This window comes from Ursus americanus, chromosome 7 (assembly GCF_024610735.1).
Source record: "Ursus americanus isolate L20-20 chromosome 7, mUrsAme1.1.p, whole genome shotgun sequence".
Taxonomy (NCBI): Eukaryota; Metazoa; Chordata; class Mammalia; order Carnivora; family Ursidae; genus Ursus; species Ursus americanus.
Genome location: NC_142133.1, coordinates 11,132,024 through 11,157,649, shown reverse-complemented (window position 1 = coordinate 11,157,649; position 25,626 = coordinate 11,132,024). Strand labels below are relative to the sequence as shown.

Here is a 25,626-nt window from a genome sequence, read left to right as displayed (position 1 = left end):
CCTGTTTTGCCCAAACACGGCCGTTCGCTATCACCGTCTTTCACTTCACTAACAGGGTGACTACATACTTACCTTTGCTCAGGACCATTCCCATTTACAACTATTACCCCATCATAACTATTCATAGCACTTCCTTTACTCTCAAGCACCCCAGGTTGGACATGATATCATCACCTAACTGCAGAGGAAATAAATAATGTCCAACGAACTATTATCTATAGTCACACAACTGATTACGTAATCATGGAATAGTCTGAATTTAATGAAAATCAACGAACAATAACATTCCCATTACTAGATATCAAGAACCAAGTGCACCCAAACATTGAAAAAGAGAACTACAACGTGGATGTTGAAGAGACGGAGGATAACACAGAGGTTTTGATGTCGTGTCCTAACCATTATCTACCACGTATGTAGGGACAAAAGTCACACCTGCCGTGCCACGACCTAAACTCTAAAAGACAAACTCCTGAAGGAACAAGGATGAAAAAGTTATATATGTAGTTCAGATGAACTTGGGCCAGAATCTTGCTGGAAACTGGAGAATAGAGTAGTATGAAAAGTGGCTATAGTGTGACATCAGTGAAAACGGTGGAGCAGGGATTTCTAGGGTGTGCCCCTCCCCAAACAGTGAAATGATGGGAGTAAAAACAAACCAAGATGTTTTTGTGCATACAGAATAATGCTTGCACGCTACTTACATATGTAGCATAATGCCATCTGTGTAAACATTTTAAAACACACACATATACAGACATGGATACACATATAATTATGGGATTGACAGACATAAATCAACGTATAAAAAATGTATTAGAAGAATACACAAACACGGGCGCTGGGGCGGCTCAGTCAGTGAAGCATCGGACTCTTAATTTCAGCTCAGGTCATGATCTCAGGGTCATGATACTAAGCCCACCTCATGCTCCTTGGGGAGTCTGCTTGAGATTCTCCCTTTCCCTCTGCCTTTCCCCCCACTCACATATGTACCTGTGTCCTCTTTATCTCTCTTTTAAATAAATCTTAAAAAAAGAGAGAGAGAGCAGTTCATTATCTAGGTTAAATCCTAGTTTATTTTTGCTGCATATTAGCAATCACTGCTTCTTCTTCTAAGTATTTATGGTGAGGAGCCTGGGTGGCTCAGTCGGTTGGGAGGCTGACTCTTGATGTTTGCTCAAGTCATGATCTCGGGGTCCTGGGATTGAGACCCCAGTTGGGCTCTGCACTCAGCAGGAAGTCTGCTTCAGGAGTCTCCTCTCTCTCTGCCCCTCCTCTCTGCTCACTCATGCTCTCTCTCTCTAAAATAATAAATCTTCAAAAAAAATCTAAAATAAATAAGCATATAGTCATGAAGTGTATCTCCACAAATGCCAAGCCCTGTAATTAGCAATACCCACCTTCTTGTCCTTTAAGGAAAAAAAAAAAGAAACAACCCTGTTTGCTGCATTTTGCCTTGTAGCAACTTTCCCAATCTTTAAAATTGCCCCATGATCATTACCAGTAGAATAAAAATTTAAATTAAAAACCATAAACAAAAAAAGCCTCCAAAGAGCTCAAGTGACTTTTCCGAAATCAAGGAGGAAGCTACAAGGGAACCAAGGTCTCTAGACTCTTATTTCTCCCAAGTGATAACACTGCCACTGTTCCTCAGGAAAAGAAAACCGTGAACACTGTCTTTCACTTCTGGAAAGAGATTAAATCCTATTAATTCCAGAGTATCACTGGTCATTTGCAATCGCTGGAGTTCTTTCTGGATCTTCTCTATGACTTCCAAATAGTTAAACATCTGTTACGAGTCAAAAATTGTACACATTTGATATTATATCTTACTCTCAATAGGACTCACTCCTAGAAAATGGTTTCAAAGTAACTTAAGTTCCACGCTGCAAACCTACATTTACTAACTACCAATAAAAATATTGCCTTTGGTTTACCTTAATCATTAACTCTGTTATAGATCAAAATATATAGTAGTCAAGCCTATGCCTTCATCTATGATTTACTCAATGACAAGGTTACTTCAGTGAGCACAACTGATAATAGTCTCATTTTCACATCTATAATATACTAAATTTGCAACAGTCATTGATAATGTGTTTTAACCAAAGCCACCAGTTTATAAGTGTCTTCCTCTGCATCAAAGCAATAAACCTAAACTCCTAAAGACTAATATTCTGAACAAAAAAAAAAAAAGGTTATGCCACTCTAAACTATTACACACATTTTGCTAGGAAGACACTTTAACAGTTGTACTCAGTAACAAAACAAAAATCAGTGATGACTCAAGTTAATACAGACTTCTTTCAGAAATACCGGTAACCAATAATATAGACATTTCGATTTAAAGGTAACTTTGCTAGAGTATACAACAGATTATTTGCATGACTTAAGTATTCTTCAACTAATGGCAGGGTGAACTTTTTTTTAATAATATTTTTTATTATATTATGTTAGTCACCATACAGTACACCCCTAGTTTTTGATGTAAAGTTCCATGATTCATTACTTGTGTATAACACCCAGTGCACCATGCAATACGTGCCCTCCTTAATAACCATCACCAGTCTATCCCATTCCCCCACCCCCTCCCCTCTGATGCCCTCAGTTTGTTTCCCAGAGTCCATAGTCTCTCATGCTTCATTCCCCCTTCTGTTTACCCCCCCTTTCTTCTTCCCTTTCTTCTCCTACTGATCTTCCTTTTTTTTTTTTTTAAGATTTTTTATTTATTTATTTAACACAGATAGAGACAGCCAGCGAGAGAGGGAACACAAGCAGGGGGAGGGGGAGAGGAAGAAGCAGGCTCATAGCGGAGGAGCCTGATGCGGGGCTCGATCCCATAACGCTGGGATCACACCCTGAGCCGAAGGCAGACGCTTAACCGCTGTGCCACCCAGGCGCCCCTGATCTTCCTACTTCTTATGTTCCATAAATGAGTGAAACCATATGATAATTGTCTTTCTCTGCTTGACTTATTTCACTTAGCATTATCTCCTCCAGTCCCGTCCATGTTGCAGCAATGTTGAGAAGTCATTCTTTTTGATGGCTGAGTAATATTCCATTGTATATATGGACCACATCTTCTTAATCCAGTCATCTGTTGGAGGGCATCTCGGCTCCTTCCACTATTTAGCTATTATGGACAATTCTGCTATGCACATTGGGGTGCATATGGCCCTTCTCTTCACTACGTCTGTATCTTTGGGGTAAATACCCAGTAGTGCAATGGCTGGGTCATAGGGTAGCTCAATTTTTAACTTTTTAAGGGACCTCCACACTGTTTTCCAGAGTGGCTGTACCAACTTGCATTCCCACCAACAATGTAGGAGGGATCCCCTTTCTCCACATCCTCTCCAACATTTGTTGTTTCCTGCCTTGTCAATTTTTGCCATTCTAACTGGCGTAAGGTGGTATCTCAATGTGGTTTTGATTTGAATTTCCCTGATGGCTAATGATTTTGAGCTAACTTTTTAACCTAAAAGCAATCAAGGTAAAATGGATTTCTGCTAAGCTTATTGAAAACTGAAACCTCATACTTAAAAAAAAAAAAAATGCAACATAAACAAATTGGGCTAGAATATGATTAAATATTAGCAAAGGAAATACTGCTTTAGAAAAAGCGCATGAAAAAGTCCCATTAGGTGACCAACAGAATGAGACTTGGAGAAGCTCCTCTGTGTGACCGCGTTTAGGTAACACACTCTGCTGTACAGGGGGCAGCGGGCAGTCTGTCTCTGAGATCTGCATCAGACACACCTGGGCTCACATCCTACATTCTATCATCCAGTCGCACAACAGAGTGGGGTTAAATAATTTACTGGTTACTTGAGTGTCTCCATGTAAAATAGGGATTCAATACTCACCTACTTCCCTTGAGCTGTTGTGAGGACTAAATGAAACCATGGATGCAAACATAGCCAACAAATGGTATTCTCCATTGTTTCCAAATACCAGCGCTATGCTTATGTTCAGTCATGAGACCATAGGCTTATTTCTCCTGCAATGGCAGGAGTATATAGCAATAACAGAGTTCTAACCAGTCTTCTTATTTCTCTGCAAAATCATTTGCAAACAAATAGGGCCTTACTACTGAATAAAAGTAAAAAAGGGGAAATATGAATGGATAAGACATTTGGGGGAATGGTGAAGAGCTACAAAAGAGACAACTTGAGATAAATGCAAATTATGACAGGCAACAAAAAATAAGAAACTTTACACCACAAGCCCTAAAGGTCAACTTTTTAAGCTTAACCTCCACAGACATAATGAAAGAACAAAGTACCAGGGAAAAGCCTATCATGACAGCAAGCCACCAGACATACAGTGTAGGATTATGATACTTCCTAGAACAGTTACCTCTTTTTTCCAAAACTCATACACAGGATTTGTGAAGAAAAAAATTTTTTTTTAATTTTTGGTACTCTGAAATAGCAATCCAGGTGCCAACAAAAGTTTCTCTGCCCAGACCTTGCCAGGACTCACAAAGAGGTAAATTCAAGTAACAACTGGCTGTTTGCCACAGCAAAGAAAGAGATAAACTAGCAGGCAAACTCTTATCCTGTGTAACTTTCCACATTCTAAGAACAAGTTCCAGACTGCTGGGCTTCCCTGCAAAACTCCAATTCTACTGGAACTCCTCTTTAGAGAGCTGGAGTTCATCAACATACAGCAAAGTTGTAGTGATCGGTGAAACCTCTTCAAAGGAAAAGTAGGACATGGCAATGTGATCAGTTAAATCAGAAAAACCATTGACCATTTCCTATGAACAAGAGCAACACTTCCGTCCATCATTAAGTCTTATGGGCACCCACACTTTGGTTTCTAATATAATTCCACTGAAAGGACCTAAGACTCTTAAGGCATAGCTAATTCCACATCTACTGATGGAGGGGAAATCAGGATGTGTTTACGAGTGTGGAAATAGGAGAGCAAAGCAAGGATGCTTTCAGAGATGTCAGGGAGAATTCTAAAGAGATAAAGAAACAGCCTAAAAGGGTCTCCAGTAGACAAGTTGTGACTACATGGGCATTTGAAGAAAAAAATTACATTTACTGGATATAAACTTATTCTGTTAATAGTACTAAGAAAGAGAAGAATAAAATATTCAAAAACAGGCTGAAATGTGAAAAAGACAAAGAACAGAACATGTTTTCTATTATTATGTTATGCTAGTCACCACAGAGTACATTAGTTTAGAACAGAACATGATTAATTTTCTGTTAATTTAAACAAGTAGAAGACTTTCAATGTACCTGAGTATTTGTTTCCTCTAATAAGCATGTCTGCTTATAAAGTACAGACATAAATTTGTATCTCTGTCTACAAAGAAATGGGGGGGAGGGGATTCTATGCAAACTCAAAACTTTGGAAAAAAATAAGAAATGTAACAAGAACAAGAGGGTGGGGGGAAATGATCAGAGTAATGGTCACACAAAGAAGTTTGGTTTTGTTTTTTAAAAAAGAAAATATTCCATGATCTGTCCTAAAATGATCAAACTCCTAGACTAATCCTTATCTTAGAGGAAGAAAACTCTAGGTGGCCTTCCAATCGCAAGATTCGAATAAGGCATGCTTAAGTTTGCAATATCTCTACCAGGTCAGGGCAATGATAAGAGCACAATTAAGAATCCTATTCCAGGGGCGCCTGGGTGGCACAGCGGTTAAGCGTCTGCCTTCGGCTCAGGGCGTGATCCCAGCGTTCTGGAATCGAGCCCCACATCAGGCTCCTCCGCTATGAGCCTGCTTCTTCCTCTCCCACTCCCCCTGCTTGTGTTCCCTCTCTTGCTGGCTGTCTCTGTCTCTGTCAAATAAATACATAAAATCTTAAAAAAAAAAAAAAAAAGAATCCTATTCCAGGGGGAAAATATCAGCATGGAAATACCAGCATGGAAAAAAACAAAAATCTATATTAGCAATAGGAGCTTAAATGGCCTTATTAACCTAACAAGTTAGGCTTAATTGCAGAAAAGGACCCAACTAGATAATAAGCAGCCCAGATTTAAATCATCTTGGGAGAAGCAACCAGGTCCCCTGCCCCACTCAAGACTCCACCAATAACCCTGATCACATTTAACCTGAGTGGTCTCAGCAGACATTCACTTTTCCCCCCCATAGGTGGGTGAGATTTCTAAAACCTCAGAAAGGTATAAAAATAAGAATCCCATAACCTTAGGAAGGTTCAGAAATAAGGAAATGAATGAAGCCCATGCCACTGATAGTTTAGAAAAGTTTAAATATAAATATGGGTGTAAGTTTTGCAATATTTGTACTTGTTTGTCTACTGATTGAGGTGTTTGAAATTCAAAAAAAACAGCTGTATTGGGCGCCAGGGTGGCTCAGCTGGTTAAGCGTCTGCCTTTCAGCTCAGGTCATGATCTCAGGGTCCTAGGATCGAGCCCCACATCAGGCTCCCTGCTCAGTGGGGAGTCTGCTTCTCCCTCTGACCCTCACCCTGCTCGTGCACGTGCGCTCGCTCTAATAATAAAATCGAAAGAAAGAAAGAAAGAAAGAAAGAAAGAAAGAAAGAAAGAAAGAGCTGTACTTTAAAACAGAACTATGAGAAAAAAAGATGTGGCACGCACATGCGTAAGTGCCATGTCATCACCTACCCAAAAAATGTACCCAACTCTAAAGAAATAAGATATCTTGTTGGAAGTGAAATTCAGGACAAAGTAATAAGACAGTGACCCTCTTCATCATAAACTCCTCCCTAGCTCTTCAGATCTCTCGTCTCCTTCACTGGCGTCATATGTAACAGTGATGTAACAGAAGCCGGCAGTCCCTAGACCCTTCTGATTCCCCCAGTCTCTTCCCACTTTCCTTCCACCTCTTATGCATGAGGTCAACACTTCTGGTCACTCGGGTCAAATGCTACCACCATCTGAGTCTTCTGCCGCTTGTACACACCTCGGTTCAACCCAACATCTGCCTTCCCCATTATCACAGGGAGTACCTTTCTCCCATCAAATTCCTCTTCATCCTTCAGACCAACTCACATGTCGCTTCCTATAAGGAGCTTTTCTAGGACCCCTTATCAGAATGAACTGTTTTTACCTTGATGCTATCATAGCACTGTGTCCACATCTCTGTGAGAGCAGAAAAACCAATATTGATTCTGAGTAGTGGTGTGGCCTCTGAAAGTAACTTCCCTCATACGACAGTCTTGGGTCTCAATCATCCTTGCGTTCCCCTAGCTTAGTACGAGATGGGCAAACACAGCGCTCGGCAAATCCTGGGCAAGCAGAAAGGCTAAATGCAAACTGCGATACAGAAATGAAATCCAAGACTTGGTTCCTTCAGAGAAGTACCACGAGAAAGACTGTATTGGCAACTTCTAGGTAAAACGCCAAAAAAATCAGGTACCAACACACGCCAAGACACACAGTGCTAAAACGTTCTCCTTCCAGAGTTTGTTATACAGATGGGGCCCCTTGGTGACAATTCAGAGAGCTATACTCCTACAATTGTACACTTGCTATATGTCTGTTATACTTCAATTAAAACATTTACTTGAACTAAAATGGCTCTGAAGATAGTATTGAAACCTGTTGAAATGAAGATACACATGCCAACTCAGTGTCCCCCTGGCTAGAAAATTGTATCATATTACCTCAACTGTGAAGAAAGTAAAAAGTCTGGCATGTGAATATTTATTACTTTTTAAATTGGAAAAATAAGAATACAGACTGCAATTTGCTTTAAGTTACCTTCCAGCTTCCTGTCAAAAAGGTATAAATAGGGGCACCTGGGTGGCTTAGTCGGTTAAGTGTCTGACTCTTGACTTTGGCTCAGGTTATGAGCTCAGGGTTGCAAGATGGAGCCCTGTGTGGGGCTCTGCTCTGGGCATGGAGCCTGCTTTAGATTCAAGATTCTCTCTCTCCCTCTGCCTCTCCTCTTTTTATATATATATATAAATAAAAGTAAAAATATAAAATAAAGCTTCTTAAAAATTGGCCTACCTTTTATCTTTAGGTTTTGAAAACTATGTATTATGTTTAGGATGCAAACAAAATATACTTCAGCACAAAGAGACAAAATCTACCTTTCCTGACTAAGTTATTTAAATCTAAATGGTAATAAAACCAACTCTACCTCCAAACTTTCATGTTTACAACATAGGTGGCAACTACAGTTTTCACCCAAAAAATTGAGTTCTTGATTTCCCATGGTTTGGAAAAAAAATTAACGCTAAAATAAACTTAAAAAAAAAAAACAAAAACCCTGTAAACTAGATTTCCATTATTCAAGACCCGGCACAATGCCTGACAGAAAATATGCACTTAAAATATTGAATGAATGCATTAAAAACCTAAATGCCCCTAAAGAGAAGAGTAGTTGGATGAATTTTGGAACGTTCAACACAATGGAGTATGAACTTGTTAAAAAAAAGAAAAAGAAAAAGAAGAAGAAGAATGAGGAAGATCTCCATCAACTGCTATGAAGCAATTTCCAGGACACACTGCTGAGTGGGAAGAGCAAAGCACAGACGAGTATCTATAGTATGCTACCCGTCACATAAGAAAGGAAAGGACATGAGGAAATGTTCATGTGTCTGGTCAATTTGTGCAAAAAGAAATACAGAAAGAATAAAACAGAAAATGAGACTGGATACCTGCAAGGGAGAGATGGAAACTGGGGAGAAAAAGGGAGACATGGAAATGGGGTAGAAGGAATGAGGAGGGACATTTCTCTTACGCTTTTTTTTAACAGTTGAGTCTCAGAACCAAGATAATGGTTCACATATCCAAAATGTAAATGACGGCAATAAACAGGACATGGAGGGGAGCCCAAAACAGAATACAAACAGTAATAAATGGGCTTATGGATGGGCTTACGTGCATTATAAACGAATGGGATAACCACACTGAAAAGGGAGTGACTGAGAAATAAGCTAAGTAACTTTGGAAAACAGCATTTCACTATATAATTTTAAGACAAAGAGACCTGTATGCAGATATTGTACCCTAATAAATTTATTTTTCACTTGGATATTGGTTAGCAATTCTGAAACTACTGTCTGTATATACTGTAATTGAGTAAAAAAATAACTATATTGGGATATTAATGGCTTTTTTTTTTTTTTTTTTTTTTTACTGTGGGAGATGAGATAAGTTACAAAAAAAAAGAAATGTAGAAAACAGAACGAACACTGACATACTGGATTAAAATGAGAGGGAGAAGTATAAACGTGTGTATGTGTGTGTGTTTTAATATATGTGTATACACACACACTTTCTTGCATTGTCTACTGAGAGGCTAAGTGGTGATGCCACGGTAGGAATGAGCACACCAAGACTGCATTCTTTAAAGGACCTGCAGGGTCCTTGAACAGACGACTACTTCCAGGGCTGGGGCGGAGAAGATACAAGGTGAACCTGGAGCATGTTACAGCCCCGGAAAATCAAAAATGGCTCAGAAAATGAATGAGAACTAGATCGAGGTTCTGGTTGTGCAACACTGTGAATGTACGAAATGTCACTGAATTATTCACTTTAATATACTTTATATTTCATGTTATGTGAATTTCACCTCAATAAATTTGAAAAATATGAGAGGGGCATATATTGAAGGCACAGAAGCCAAGTTGAAGAAGCTCCCAATGGCCACCTCTGAGACAACTGAAACATCAAAATCAAATTAAGTATAATAAAGGACCACATCCCACAGAAGAAAATAAATATCCGTGAGTCCATACTCATCTCAAGAAATGAGAAAGAAATGAGGAAGAAGAGACATCTCTTCCTTTCAGCAGAGTTCCAATTACTAAATGTAGAAGAAATGGCAGAAATGGAAAATCACATTTGGCAAACACCACAGTAATAAACTGCTGCAGACAAAAATAATCAATGGATGTTAAAATTTGTGGGCAAAAGTATGATGAGAAACAGGATATCCGCTTAATTTTAAAGAAGCCTCCACAAAATGCTTATTAATTACAAAGAAAAAAATAGTAGCTTTACATTGCAGAAGTCAGGCAGATACCAGTTTAACCAAGTGATCAGAGGTAAAACAACCAGTGACAAGACACTAGAGCATCATGTCCTTGTGATATGAGGTACTGGGAAGGACCCAAGGTCGTTTCTGTGGTACTTGTGATATGAGGTACTGGGAAGGACCCAAGGTCGTTTCTGTGGTACTTGTGATATGAGGTACTGGGAAGGACCCAAGGTCGTTTCTGTGGTACTTGTGATATGAGGTACTGGGAAGGACACAAGGTCGTTTCTGTGGTACTTGTGATATGAGGTACTGGGAAGGACCCAAGGTCGTTTCTGTGGTACTTGTGATATGAGGTACTGGGAAGGACCCAAGGTCGTTTCTGTGGTACTTGTGATATGAGGTACTGGGAAGGACACAAGGTCGTTTCTGTGGTACTTGTGATATGAGGTACTGGGAAGGACCCAAGGTCGTTTCTGTGGTACTTGTGATATGAGGTACTGGGAAGGACCCAAGGTCGTTTCTGTGGTACTTGTGATATGAGGTACTGGGAAGGACACAAGGTCGTTTCTGTGGTACTTGTGATATGAGGTACTGGGAAGGACACAATGTCGTTTCTGTGGTATTCTTGCCAAAAATGCATCACTCCAATCTAATCATGAGAAATCATCAGACAAATTCAAATTAAGGACATTCTACAAAATAACTAGCCAAAGGCTTCAAAAGTGCCAAGAATGTAAGAGAAAATATTAAGGAAATTTCCCATAATGGGGGAGAATAGAAAACATAACTAAGTGCAACGTGGGACCCCGGACTGGATCCTAGAGCAGAAGGACATTAGTGGAACAACTGGTGAAATTCAAATAAGGTTTGTAGATGAGTTCATCGTACTGTATCAAGGTCAATTTGAGGGTTTAGAATATTATATTCTGTGGTAATGTAAGTTGTTCCTATGAGGGGGTATAGGGGAACTCTGTGTACTATTCCTCAGATTTATTGTAAATCTAAAATTATTTTAAAATAAAAAGCTTAAAAAACACATTTATTATTCATCAGCTTACTGTGTATTTATCTTTTTTTTTTTTTTAAACTCTCTCCTTTCCGCCTCTCCTACACTAAAGCAGGGACTTTTCCGACATGTTCAGTAATATAACCCAAATCTCTAATAGTGCCTGACCCACAGAAGGCACTCAACAAACACAACTGTACAATTCTGGTTAGTCAGAACTCTGATAGTATACTCCAAACCCTAGATTTACTATTAATTTCCCTTATATCCTGTTTGAAAAGAGCATTCTTATTTTGTAAAGAAAAACTTAAAAAATCTAAAAACTTTATATTTACTGCTTTTATTTGTAAATAAGATCCATAGTTTTAAATAAAATGATTTGGCTTCTCTATTTTTATACCTAACAGGATATGCTATCCAATCTTTTCATGCACCCAAGGCTCCATCTTGGATGCAGCATACTGAGAATACTGGGGTCCCAAAAGTCATCCCACTGGCTAGTGAGGCAATGGTTCCATGCCAGGAGAGGCAGAGCCAAAACATCCTCATGCAACTGGACCCCTCCACTCACCCAGTAGTCAGCTCCTAGAGTGGGAGTACCACTCAGAGAGAAGCTAGTCATTGTCCTCACTCCTACCTCGAGAGCCCTGGCTCAAAAATTCTGCCTGGTGGAAAAGTAGGCCATAAAATAGATAGCTTCTAATCTCTTCCCAAAGGAACTAGCTTCATTTGCAACAGAGAGTGGAGGAGTTTAAACTAAGAGCTGTCTGAAAAACAGCAGAAGTTGTGGTGAAGGGAATTGAGAGAATTGTCAATCTAATGAAGATACAACCTAGATTATAGGAGTTGGTGGTTAGTTTGCAAGAAAAAACAAGGAAAAGGGACAGCTAAGAGGAGCCTTCCTGTGGTCAAAACAAAGAGCAAAAACATTGAACTCAGAAACATTTCTTCAAAGGAACCACAATTTGATTAATTAGTTTGTAGCAGAATTTATGTGCCAGTGCACTGTTGTAAACAACAGAACAATCGACCAGCAATTAGTGTAGTGGTCACTGAAAGAGTGGAAGAGAATCCTACCAGTAATAACAGTTATCCTAGGAAGATTGTGGGCATACCCAAAACTGTGTCTCCCCAAGGAGCAACACACAGACTCGAGCCTCTAGAGGTGAGAGGGAAGACAGACTAAAATAATCCAGCCAGTCACTAAACAAATAAATAAGCAAATGATAACAAGACCTGGGGTAGCGGTGGGAGAGTAGCCAGTGTTGCTAAATTATATTACCTAAGATGTCCAGTTTCCAACAAAAAAGTATAGGCATACAAAGAAATAAGTAAATATGACCCACACACCAGAAAAAAAGCAGGCAGCATATGACACTCCCTGTGAGTGTGACTAGATGTAGGATTTAGCAGGTAAATAGTTCAAAGAAGCCATTAGAAATACACTCACAGAACTAAAAGAAAACTTCACTGAAAAAGTAAAGGAAGGTATGACAATATTGCATCAAAGAGTATCAACAAAGAGACAAACTTTAAGAAAGAACCAAATGCAAATTCTGGAGTTAAGAAGTACAATGATAGAAATTTAAAAATTCACTAGAGGACCTCAACAGTAGATTTGAACTGGCAAAAGAAAGAATCAGCCAACTTGAAGACAGATCAGTAGAGATTATGTAAACTGAAGAAAGAGGAAAAAAAGATGAAGAAAAATGAACAGAAATTTGGGATAGCATTAAGAATAACATCATAAATGTACTGGGAATACCAGAAGAAGAAAGGTAAAAACAAAACAAAACAAAATATTCAAAGAAAATGACTGAATACTTCCCAAAGTTACTGAAAACCAGTAACCTACACACCTAGGAGGCAAAACCCATAAACAGACACATCATGGTAACAATGTTAAAAGTCAAACATAAAACAATTTTGAAAACCACAAAAGAAAAATGATCCATCACTGACAAGGGAACCCCAAGGGGAACAACGGCTAACTTCTCTGAAGAATAATGGAGGCCAGAGGTGGTAGGATAACACAAAGTAATTCAAAACAAAACAAAAACCCTGTCAACCAAATCCTAAGTCCAGCAGAGCTATATTTCAAAAATGAAGGTAAAATGCATATATTCCAAGAGAAACAAAAATTGAAAGGATGCACTGCTAGCAAACCTTTCTTATAAGAAATACTAAAGGAAATCATTAAGCTGAAAGCAAGTAATCCTAGACAGCAATTTAAATCCACACAAAGAGCACCAGTGATTATGTAATTATAACAGACACCATTACCGCACACTTTTCTCTCTCTTCAATTATTTAAAAATAGTATAAAATGATACGCATATAATGTATCACCGAGTCTGTAGCACACAGAAATGTAATATACTTGCCAGTGACAGAACAAAGGAGGTAGGTGAGAACAAAGCTGTAACGTGCTAAGGAAATAACAGATGGTAAAATAATAACAATGTATTGTTGGGTTTATAATATTGACAGATGTACAGTGTACAACAATAACAACAAAAAAGAGAGGGTGACAGAACTCTACAGAAGTCACATTTCTATATATTACTGGAATTAACATAACTCTGAAGCTGATTCTGGGAAGTTAGGTATAAGTGATAAGCCCTGGAACAACCACTAAAATATACTCAAAAAACAGTGAAAAAAGTCATTAACGAAATTAAAATGCTACATTAGAAAATAATCAATGCAAAAAAAATAAAGAGGGAAAAGAGGAAGAAAAAAGATGTGAAACGTGAAAAGCAAACTGATGGCAGATACAAATCATACTATATCGATAACAGTAAACATGGATGGATGAACAGTCTAATCAAAGGTAGACACGGTCAGACTAGATCCAGAAAACCATCAAACTATAGATTGTTGACAGGAGTCAAACTGTAGATTTAAAGCCACAAACAGATTAAAGTCAAAGAACAGAATTAAGCACAATACACGCAGGAGCCACAGAAAAGCTGGAATGGCTATACTGATATCAGACCAAACAGACTTTAAAACAAAACGTTACTAGAGATAAAGAGGGAATATTCGATAATAATATAAAATAAAAATATAAATATTTAAAAATAAAAAAATAGATGCACCCAATAACAGAACACCAAAATACAAGAAGCAAAACTGACAAAAATGAAGAGAGAAACAGAGATAATTCTATAGCAATAGTTGGGAGTCTTCAATACTCTACTTTCAATAATGGAGAGAACAACTAGATAAAAGGTCAACCTGGAAACAGAAGGCTCGAATAGCGCTTGACACCAGCTGGACCTAACAGGCATCTACACAACACTCCATCTCACGACAACAGCATATACAGTCTCAAGTACACATGCAACATTCTGGAGGATAGAACATATGCTAGGTTATTTTAAAAAATCTAAATAAATTTAAAAGGATAGAAATAATATAAAGTATGTCTCCTGACCACAATGAAATGGAATCAGGAACCAATAACAGAAAAATTGGGGACACTCACAAATAGGAGAAAATAAAACGACACTCTCCTAAACAACCAACTGGTAAGAGAAAAAAGTAAGAAATTAAAAAATACTTTGAAATGTATGAAAATCAAGACAGAACACACCAAAACATGGGATGCAACGAAAGCAGTGCCTGGAGGGAAGCTTATAACTATAAATGCCCACATTACGAAAGAAAAAAAGATCTTAAATTATTAACCTTGCCTTCTAGAAAAGCCTTACCTGCACTAAAACAAAGAAGAGCAAGCTAAGCCTAAAACAAGCAGAAGAAAAGGATCAAGATTAGGGTAGAAAGTAATGAAATAGGGAGTAGATAGAGAAAATCCAGAAATCAAAAGCTGGTTCTTCAAAAGGTCAACAAAATCGACAAACTTTTAGCTAATCTGAACAAGAAAAAAAAACTTAAAACTATTAGAATACTAAAAGAGGGGGCATTACTACTGATCTTACAAAAATAGAAAGGACTCTAAAGAAATAGGAAAAATTGTACACAGATTAGACAGCTTAAATGAAATGGAGAAATTAGTGGAATACAACCTACAGAAATTGAAGGGAGAAGAAATATACAATCTGAAAAGACCTGTAACAAGTAATGAGATTGTATCAGTCATCAAAAAACTACGTAAAACGAAAAGCCCAGGCCCAGATGATGTCAGTGCCGATTCCACCAAACACTCCGAGGATACTTACTTTCCACAAACTCTTCCAAAAATAGAAAAGAACATTTCCCAAATCTTTCTATGAAACGAGTATTACCCTAATATCAAAACCTGACAAACACAGTACAAGAAAACTACAGACCAATAACCCTTACAACTATGGATGTGAAATCCCAACAAACACTAGCAAACCAAATCCAGCAACATCTAAAAAGAATTATACACCATGGCCAAGTGTTACTTATCCTAGGGACGCAAGGTTGGTTGAACACCTACAAAATCAATTAAGATAATATATCTTATCAGTAGGATACAGAACAACAACAAAAAAATCACTCAATAGACAGAGGAGATTCATTTGACAAAGTTCAATGTATTTTCATGATAAAAACACTCAGCAAACCAGGAATAGAAGGCAATTTCCTTCACCTGAAAAATAAAGGCATCTACTTAAAAAACCGCAGCTAACATCCCACTTAGATGTAAAGACTGGCTGCTTTCCCCTTAAGATCAAGACAAGGAGGTCAGCTCCTACATCACCTCTATTTAACCCTGAAATGAAAGTTCGAGCCAGAAAAATTAAACAACGCAAAGAAATAAAAGGCATTCGGACTAGAAAGGAGGAAATAAAATTATTTCTGTTCACAGATGGCATGATCTGGCACACAGAAAATCCTAAGGAATCCACTATTAGAATAAATACGCGCAGCGAGGTTGCAGGATACAAGATCAATACACAGAAATCAATTGTGTTTCTACACACTTGCAATGAAAATTGACAAATTTAAGAAAACTCCATTTCAAATGCTATCAGAAAGTATAAAATACTTAGGTATAAATGTAATAAAAGCATAAAACTTACACTGTGTAAATGTACACAAAAATTGTTGGAAAAAAAATTAAAGACCTAAATAAATGAAATCCTCTGTTTTATGGATTGGAAGACCTAACACTGTTAAGATGGTAATGGTACCCAATCTTATCTACAGATTCAATGCAATCTCTATCATAATCCCAGTTGACTTCTTTATACAAATTGACAAGCAGATGCTAAAACTCACGTGGAATTGCAAGGGACCCAAAATAGCCAAACAATCCGGAAAAAGTATCAAGTAACAAGACTTACACTTCCCAATTTCAGAACTTACTACAATGCAACAATAATTAAGATAGTGTGGTACTAGCAGAAGGAATATCAATGGAATAGAATTGAGAGTCCAGAAATAAATCTGTGCATCTATGATCAACTGATTTCCAACAACAGTGCCAAGACCATTCAATGTGGAAAAATAGTCTTTTAAACAAATTGTGCCAGGACAACTGGATAGCCAGATGCAAAAGAACCAAGTTGGACCTTTACTTCATACCACACACAAAAATTGACCTCAAATGGATCAAAGGCCAAGACTCTTAGAGGCAAACATAGCAGAATTTCCATTATCTCAGATTTGACAGTGAACTCTTAGACACGACACCAAAATCACAAGCAACAACAATAACAATGAAAATAGACTGAACTTCATCAAATTTGAAAACACTTGGGCTTCACGGGCACCATCAAGAATGTGCAAGACAACCCACAGAATGGGAGAAAATATTGGCAAATCATGCATCTGCTAAGGAAACTGTATCTAGAATATATAAAGAACTCTTACGACTTAATAAAAAGATAAATAACTCCTTTTTAAAAATAAGCAAAGGATCTGAATAGACAATTTTCCAAAGAATATATGCAAATTGCTAAAAGTATATAAAAAGATGCTAGACATCATTAGTCATCAGAGAAATGCCAATCAAAATCACTAAAACACCATCTCCCCACCACTAGAATGAGAATCGAAAGCCAGATAATAAGTGTTGCCGAAGACGTGAAGAATTGGAACCCTCATACGCTACTGGAAGGAATGCATAATGGTCCAGCTGCTATGAAAAACAGTCTGGCAGCTCTTCAAATGATTTAATGGTGAGTTACTACATGATCCAGCCGTTCCACTCCTAGGCAAATACCCAAGAGAAATGAAGACCTATGTCCACACAGAAACATGTACATGAATGTGCTCGGTCTTCCCCAATTTCTGTATTGTGCCTGACTAAAGTAGGAAGTTCTTTAGGAGAACCCCAGCTACAAGTGAGACATGTAAGGACTCTGGTCCCACTCTCACAACATCCGCTTACAACTTTCCCAACCTGTCCATTCCACAATAATTGGAATTCTGCCTCATTTAATTCTGCATACCCTGCTAAAACTGGTACCCCAGCCCAAACTCCATCTTCCCTGGCTGGGTTCCTAACATCCTCCCAAATTTATCCAATCCCATGGATCAGCTCATGTTTTCTTCCAAGTGTTAAATGAAGACCTATGAAAAATATGGTAAGAACTGCACTGGGATTAGCAACTAAACCTTGAGAGTCTAGGAGTCCTATGTGCCTATGAAACGGAGTGTCTCATAATTCCAAGGCACAAATACTCTACACCCTTTCTGAACTTTGTGGCTGCACAAGGAGCTCTACCCGACATGCCCACTATCTACTACTCTGCCAGGCATCACCTTCGTACTTATTCCTCTGTGAAGTGACTCAAGAATTTGTAGCCTCAGTCTCTGCTCTTCTGGGCCGTAGACCAGCAGCTAAGAGCATAATCTCAGGAACCAGCATGACTGAGTTCAAACTTCACTTCACCACTTAAATGTACCACCTTGGCAAGTTTCTCAATCACTCTGCCTCAGTTTTCTCGTCTAGTGAAAGGGGGTAATAATTCCTCCCGGGGTTGTTACAAGGATTAAACAAAATCATATATAACATGTAATATGCTTCCCCAGCACGATGTTATTACTTCTATCTCAATCTATTGATGGTATCATATTTGTTTTGTTTACCTGCATCTTCCCCTACCAGTCCCTGAGCTTCTCAAAAGGTGTTCAGTTTCTTATTTCTTTCATATTCGTAGCATTCAATGCAGTGCTACGCAGGATAGGTACCTATAAAAGGGACCAATGAGTGAATGAAAAATAAAAACTACTGGCCAAGCAAAGTCAATGATTATGGAAACCATGCTTTCAATATAAAAGTCAGAGCACATGGTTGATGAGTATACTAGAACTGAATATCTGAGATCAGGCCTGCTCTGGAAAATCCAGGCTATCCGACTGCCAGAATGATCTAGAAAGAATCCAAATGCTCAGCAGTTAGGTCAGTTACATAAATAACGGCATTAAAACACAGAGGATTGGGGGGCCTGGGTGGCTCAGGCCATTAAGCGTCTGCCTTTGGCTTGGGTCATGATCCCAGGGGTCCTGGGATGGAGCCCCATGTTGGGCTCTCTGCTCGGAGAGCCTGCTTCTCCCTCCCTCTCTCAAATAAATAAAATCTGAAACAAAAACAAACAAAAACACAAAAAGCAAAAACAAAACACAAACACCAGAGGATCTTACATAACCATAACAGGAGTCCTGTGTTGATACCTGAAAAAATCTGGACAAAACACTAAGCAGAAAAACAGAGCAGAGTATGCATGAAAGGGTTACAGAGCTGGTCAAAGAATGATAATTAAAGAGAACGGACTTTGTGTGTATCTAATACCACAGGATGAAAGAATATTTATATGTTTTAAATTTTGATTCTAAAGATAAGTTTTTTTTTTTTTTTAAAGGTTTTATTTATTTGACAGAGAGAGAGAGCGTGTGCATGCATAAGCAGGGACAGCAGGCAGAGCAGCGGGCAGAGGGACAGGGAGAAGCAGACTCCCCACTGAGCAGAGACTGACATGGGGCTCAATCCCAGGACCCTGAGATCATGACCAGAGTCCAAGGCAGATGCTTAGCCGACTGAGTCATCCAGGCCCCCTAAAGACAACTTCATACAAAAAGAAAATAAAGCTTATAATTAATGCCTTTACACAAGAAACAAGGTAAGTGGAATGGAGATTCCAAAAATTTTAAGGCCTTACATAAGATTCGGTGAGAAGGATCATGTTTCTCCATTGCTGTAACTCTGAATAGAGAAGTTTCCTGATAAGAAAAAAATCCCTATATTCCCCTATGGTCAATTCTCGTATTTCATAAGTTAACTTTTAAGGCCAGTCATCTATTTCAGTCATGTCTGGGACAATCAATAGTTTGATTAAATTAACTAGTTAAAGTTCTTCTTAAGTATGTCTTCTCCTTTTGGTACAATTAAAAAATGAAATCTAAATTGTATATGTTTGTCCACAAAGAATGGTCTTCAGCAAATTTTTCATTCATTTCTCCCCGAAATAGTTCCTCTCAAAATTACAGCCCAACTCAGAAAAAAAGAGGGTGACAGTACATTTGCTCAAAGAACATATCATATGCTTTTCACTTTAATCGGCTTATTTGATACATACGTACTCACACAGATATACACACATCTACGTATCTATGCACACGCCAGAGGAAAATTAAATAATGAATGCATCTTTTCTGTTATCTTCATATAAGTTGATAAAATAATGCCAGCAATAGGACCCCCAAATAACCTGGTGATGAAGACCACTCTAACTTGATTCTAAAAAACCAAATATGTACCTCCATCCTTCTTTGCCATCAACATTCCCTAGATTAACATAAGGAAGGGGGCACCTGGTTGGCTCATTAGGTTGAGTGTCCGACTCTTGATTTTGGCTCAGGTCATGATCTCAGGGTTTTGAGATTGAGCCCCAAATTGGGCTCTGTGCTGGGCATGGAGCCTGCTTAAGATTCTCTCTCCCCTTCTCCCTCTGCCCTTCCCTCTCCTCTCTCTCTCTCAAATGAATAAAATTAAAAAAAAAAAAAAAGAGCAAAAGTATTATCCCCGAATACCACTTAACAAAAACACAATTCAACAGTCTAAACACAATAAACTTAAAATTTGTTTTCAGTTTTTGAGTAACAATTTATCCTCACCCACTTCATAAATACTCTTGCCCAAAGAGCAATCTGTCAACACATGTAGTTTAAATCATTAACTACACAGCACCAAATCATTACTATAATCAGCATGTAAATTTCATGAAGGCGCTGATTGTGTCCTTTCAAGCACTTTAAACAACATCCAGTACAAGGAAGCTTATTAAACATTTATGATGTTTAATAAAAATAAAAAGCCAAAACAAAAGTCTTTATTATTCAACTTGGCTGCCATGTATAATATAACCACTGATCAGTATCTATTTGTCCAAGTGCAATTATAAGAAATCGAAAACAAACCCTATTCAAATTAGAATTCAGCCTCCTCTGTCCAAGAATACAGTTTCATTTTTGTATCAGAAGGAAGCTCGTAGGCCACCAGCAGAGAGCATGCAACATGCAGACTGTCGCGGGATTTAACCTCAGCATTTATGCACTGTTTACTACTACATTTCACGCACATTTTTGGAGATATTTGCCTTACCTTTCCCATTTTGCCACGTAGTGTACCAAGATAAAGTCAGGAACGAAGTGATAAATGCTAAAACAGTAGCTACAGTTCCATTTCGGAGCCTCATCTCATTTCACCATCACACTGGTTCATATGTTTATGATGATAACCAAGACTGTTCCCTTTTTAATCCTGAAGTCAACTGAATCCAGCACACCTGGCTCTGGGCCAATAAAAACAATCAATAAGAGAGGTTCATTTCAGATGCTCTGCCCAACGAGCCTAGCAGCAACACTGTTCATAACTGCTCTTTGGGACTGTCTTCACAGTCTTCCTCGGCTGCTGTCTCGGGCGTCTTTCTTCCTATTCAGGGAAAAAAGAGAAAGAAAAACTTGTTCAATAATGCAAAATATTACTTTCTTCATTTATCCTTCACCATTATCAACAGACTTTGGGCTGGGCTAACCTCTGTCTACAAAGATTATCCCGGCATTTAAACCACCCATTTAATATACTAGGACCCTATGGTGTTTCTCCTCCAGAAAAAGGGCTTCAAACTATATTCCCTCCTTCCTCACTGATTCTGTTTTGTCTGCAAAAGAAAGTTACGGTTTATTACGTAAAGGGGGAAGTTGTGGGGCTCGTTAAACAAATAGGAAGCCACAGATTCCCAGCTGATAACTCTGAGGATCACACAACAGTTCCTGAGTAACATAATCGTCACACGCCTCAGCTTTCCTACCGCAAAATAATCATGTTTCGAAACATGTTAAGAAAAACAGACGACAACATACACGCATCGAAAAGCCTGGGCTCTAGATCCAGCAACGTCATTAGGTATAGGACTTCGGGTGTGCCACGGTTCCAGGCCTCGCAGTTGCATCCATAAAACAAGCAAACCACCTGTCCTGGCTCCTCAGCTAGGACACAAATCATGTTATAAATAATAGAAAGGTCACAGTTATTACTGTCATTTATCGTTATCATAAAAGAAATGTAGCTTTCCCAGTGATTAACCTGCTCCCAAGGTGTCAGTTAGGAATACGAAGGCATTCGGAAAATGCAGCAACCCAACCAGAACACTGTATGACCTAGGACCTAGCACTGCTTTCACTCAGAAAATCTGGATATCACCACCCAGCTAACAAAGCTGCTCAGAAATTCAAACTCAGGGGCGCCTGGGTGGCACAGCGGTTAAGCGTCTGCCTTCGGCTCAGGGCGTGATCCCGGTGTTATGGGATCAAGCCCCACATCAGGCTCCTCCGCTATGAGCCTGCTTCTTCCTCCCCACTCCCCCTGCTTGTGTTCCCTCTCTCGCTGGCTGTCTCTATCTCTGTCAATAAATAAATAAAATCTTTAAAAAAAAATAAAAAAAAAAGAAATTCAAACTCAATCAAGTCCTTATACATACTCAAGTAGTCACCTAGCACTTAATCGGTTCTCCATAAATGTTAACTGTGTTAAAAAATAAAAGCAAACAAACAACTGCAGCCAGCCCTGGGTTTGGTCTCCTCTACACATTGCCAGTCTCATTCCCTGGGGGCATGTCAGTCACTCCAAGATGTCCATTGATGCCCAGAGGCCTCAAAGGGACCACAAGATGCACTTGGCAACATACGAAGACTCACTCCCCTGGGGTGAGTTAATGCACTTCCAAAAATGCCTAACAAGCCCAAGGGACAATTCCCTCAGCTACAAAGTACAGCTGATTAAAGTAGCCATTTGTAGGCAATTCAGAAACCATCTCAGCTACTTTGTAAAACTGAACATAGTAACTAGAAAACTCTGCTAGTCTAGGGCACAGTATTAATGGTAACAACGGTAGAAGCTACAAGGCACTGAGTGTTTGCTCTGCATCCAGTATATGCTTTAAATCTTCACAAAATCCTAAGAGGCAGGACTTTTTAAAATTGAAGTGTAATTGACACACAATGTTACATTAGTTTCAGGTGTCATGAGACAGGCACTCTTAACCCAGAGAGGGAACACTAATCTGTGAGACTCCAAAGTTCAAGCTCTTACCTCTCAAACTAGGCCACCTGCACCTTGTAAGTAGGAAGAGAAGTGCTAAAGTCACTCCGAATCTAGAGAACCTTCCTGAAGTACTAACTTTACCCAACAGTGTGTGAATTTTAAAAATTTTTTCTTCTATAACGCATATGGATCTATTAGGAAATAAGCTGCAAAATTCATAGGAAATTTCCGAGTTTAAACCTAGGACTTTCAACAAATTTCTCACTTCCTGTAACCTCTAGCTAACCGCACCTCCCCCACCACACACACCCACCCAAGCACGCCTTTTAACCCTCTTTGGCCAGCAGCTTTCACTGTGGTATAATATTCTAGAAGCACTGAACCCCTCTACTTCCCTGCTTCCTCCTACTTTTTGGAAACAAGGAACTCCAAAGGTATTCTCAAAAGTTATCACTATTTTCTACAACCAAAGGTACTCACCTTCTATAGTTAAGACAAGTTAACATCAAACATGCTCACATTGGTGGTTTAGATTTTAAAATCTTTGTGGTGAAATCCTACAATTTCAACTAAGTTCCTTAAGGTGCCTAATATATTGTCTTATATCAATAAGCACCCATGAGTTCTGATGATAAAAAGAGATGTGATAACTCAGTGAATTATATAATGTAGAATTATAATCCTGGTGTGACATTATATTAAAATGCATATAATTTTCTGTTGCTACGTACTTAGCCGCACCCTACTTCAGGAAGGATTTTGTCCTAGTAAAAGATCTAAAAGTATACACGTTATTAGAGTAAACATCCAACTAATAATTACGGGGAAGTAGAGAAGGCATCACAAAGGATATTTTAAAGTAGTTTTATTAAATACAAAGAAAGCCCATATGATAAAATTCAGTATAAATGCGTAGAGACAGTAAAAGTGAATGACTTCTAAAATCAAAGTAGACTACAGATATACTATTAATAATATATGAAGAATATGCCAAATACTAAAAATTAGATTCAGGAAGCTATTAAGTTCTGGTTTGAAGAAGATACTGCTCAACTCTACTAACAAATAAGACCTGAAATTCGCCAGGAGAAATGTAAGAGCATTTTACTCAGTAAGAATGTAGTCATACATTTTAATTAGGGTTTCCAAACTAATGAAGTTTAACTGCACAGTACAAGTGAAGACTACAGACCAAAGCAAAACTAATGATCTCCATGCTCTTCAATCAGGAGAGGCAGTCACAGGCTGGACAGCCAAGAGCCCTCTGGATTGACTGACTACCTAAGGCAAGAAACAAAGTGACTCATTATTTTTATCAGTGTCCACATTGGCAAAACTTTTAACCTAACACCTTAATACTCTGAGATTGTCACTTAACATATTTGAATCTTTATAAAAAAGGTGGTGGCTAAAATTACTAATCATCTTCTTCATCCTGCCAAAGACAAAGGGAACTTCAATGCTAGACCTCAGACTGAAAAATCTGTTTTATCTGACTGCCCTTTAAGGGCTGCAGTCCTATTGTTTTATTATTAGATACAAAAACCTTCATTTAAAGTGTTCTCTGAAATATTCAATACGTTTTATGGCTGAGAACACTTCACTGAAGACTTGGCGTATTCCCTGATTATCCCACAGACAGGACAGAGGTGCCTGAAGACTGAAAGGCACAAGCATGAAATCCATGATGTAAGCTACATAACTTTATACACACCAATTATGTAAAAATTCATTTATTTTAAATTTATCAAAGGATTCATATTTTTCATTAATACAGCTTACATAATTTCATCGTCCAGTCCGTTTTCGGATTGACAAGTGTGGGCTCAAGAAACCCATGCCACAATAACCTGTTAATAAAACTGTATTTTTTAACATTCAGAAAAAGAAAGGTAAACCACAAAACGATTATTTGATTCTAAATTTGGGTTCTATAACCCACGGAACGACGCTATCACTATCTTTCATGACAATTCGTCCGACAGCAAAAGCACAACAGCAAAATACATGGAAAGCATTAAAAACATACATTATGTCTGCTTATATTTCGCAATTCGGACTGTAAGCAATGAACAGGCTCAGGAGAAACACACGCTGCGAGAAATAAAAGCGGGCGCGCAAGTGGTATGACTGCCAGCTCATAAAATACGCCTCGGAGGTGTCACCTGGTACACTTTGTGTGCAATCACCCGGACCCAAGCTAAGGGTCCCACTTGCAGCTTCCTCCTTCAGGGCATCTGGGGCCTGGGAGGATGGGGGTGCTCTTTCACACCGGACCCTCACACCTTCACTTAGTAGAAATATTCGCTACGACGGCTGCACACCGCCTCCGCCTCGGCGGGAGCACCCCTGCCTCCATGCCCCGGACCTCCTGGCCCCCGCCTCACCTGCCCCCGGCCCAGTAAAGGCGCGAACCCCGTGGCAGGTGTGGGCCCTGGGATGGCCCGGTCCCGCGGGCAACTCTCCCATCCCCCCAGGACCCCCTAAGCCCGCACTTTCCTCCACTTTGCCCCAAAGTCGACGAGCCCCGCCGCGCCGGGGAGCGCCGGGAAACGCACCAGGCGCCCTGCCGGCCACCGCGAGAGCGCGCGGCACCGAGGGGCTGTAGCGGCGGCGGCGGTGGCGCGGGGCTGACCCCGCGGCCAGGGCGCCCTGGCCCGCGCCCCGCCCCGAGGCCCAGCCAGCGCCCCGAGCCAGCCCCGCAGCAGCCGGAGGCGCGAGCTCCTGGTCGGGCCGCGGCGCGGGAGGCTCCGTTACCAGCAGGTGGATCTCCCGCGACCCCGGCGGCTTGGAGCCTAGCAGCCGGCACCGCCCCTCCATCCCGCGCCCCTCCGCGCAGCCGCCCTGCGCCCCCACCTCGAGGCTGCCCGCGCGCCACCGCCTCCGTGAGCCGTGAGCCCCTCACCCGCCGCTGGCGCTGCCAGTCCTGCCGCGGCCGCCGCCGAGGCTGCTGTGGCCGCCGCTGCAGCCGCTGCGGCTGCCGGGTGCCCCGCCTCCCCAGCGCGACTCCGCCCCCGCCGCTGGAGCGCCGCGGCCGCCCCTCCCCTCGGCCCCGCCCGCGACCCGGCCAGCCATTGGCCACCGGTGCTGCTCGCCCTCCACTGGGCGCCCCCGCGCGGCCGAGCCGCTCGCGTCAGTGGCCTGCCCGGCTGTCATTTAGGGGCGCCGTCTCGCAGCCTATATAACTCTCCTGAGAGCCCTT

The 25,626-nt window shown here is 40.0% G+C and overlaps 1 protein-coding gene across 5 annotated transcripts in view; it reads right to left on the bottom strand.

Moving 5' to 3' along the window:
* MGAT4A (alpha-1,3-mannosyl-glycoprotein 4-beta-N-acetylglucosaminyltransferase A) overlaps positions 1-25,412 on the bottom strand; it is a 118,962-nt gene extending 93,550 nt beyond the window's left edge. For 2 of the 5 annotated variants that reach the window (XM_045771835.2, XM_087863332.1), the window contains exons 1-2: positions 25,281-25,402; positions 20,484-20,813 (exon numbers count right to left, since the gene is read on the bottom strand). In XM_045771835.2, coding sequence (XP_045627791.2) covers positions 20,484-20,577 — 94 coding nt within the window. In that variant the 5' untranslated portion in view covers positions 20,578-20,813; positions 25,281-25,402. Of the gene's footprint in view, positions 1-20,483; positions 20,814-21,244; positions 21,371-23,616; positions 24,110-25,280 lie in introns of those variants that run through there. The other 3 variants (XM_087863330.1, XM_045771836.2, XM_045771838.2) reach the window with 3 other exon arrangements.
* Positions 25,413-25,626: the final 214 nt, after the last annotated feature.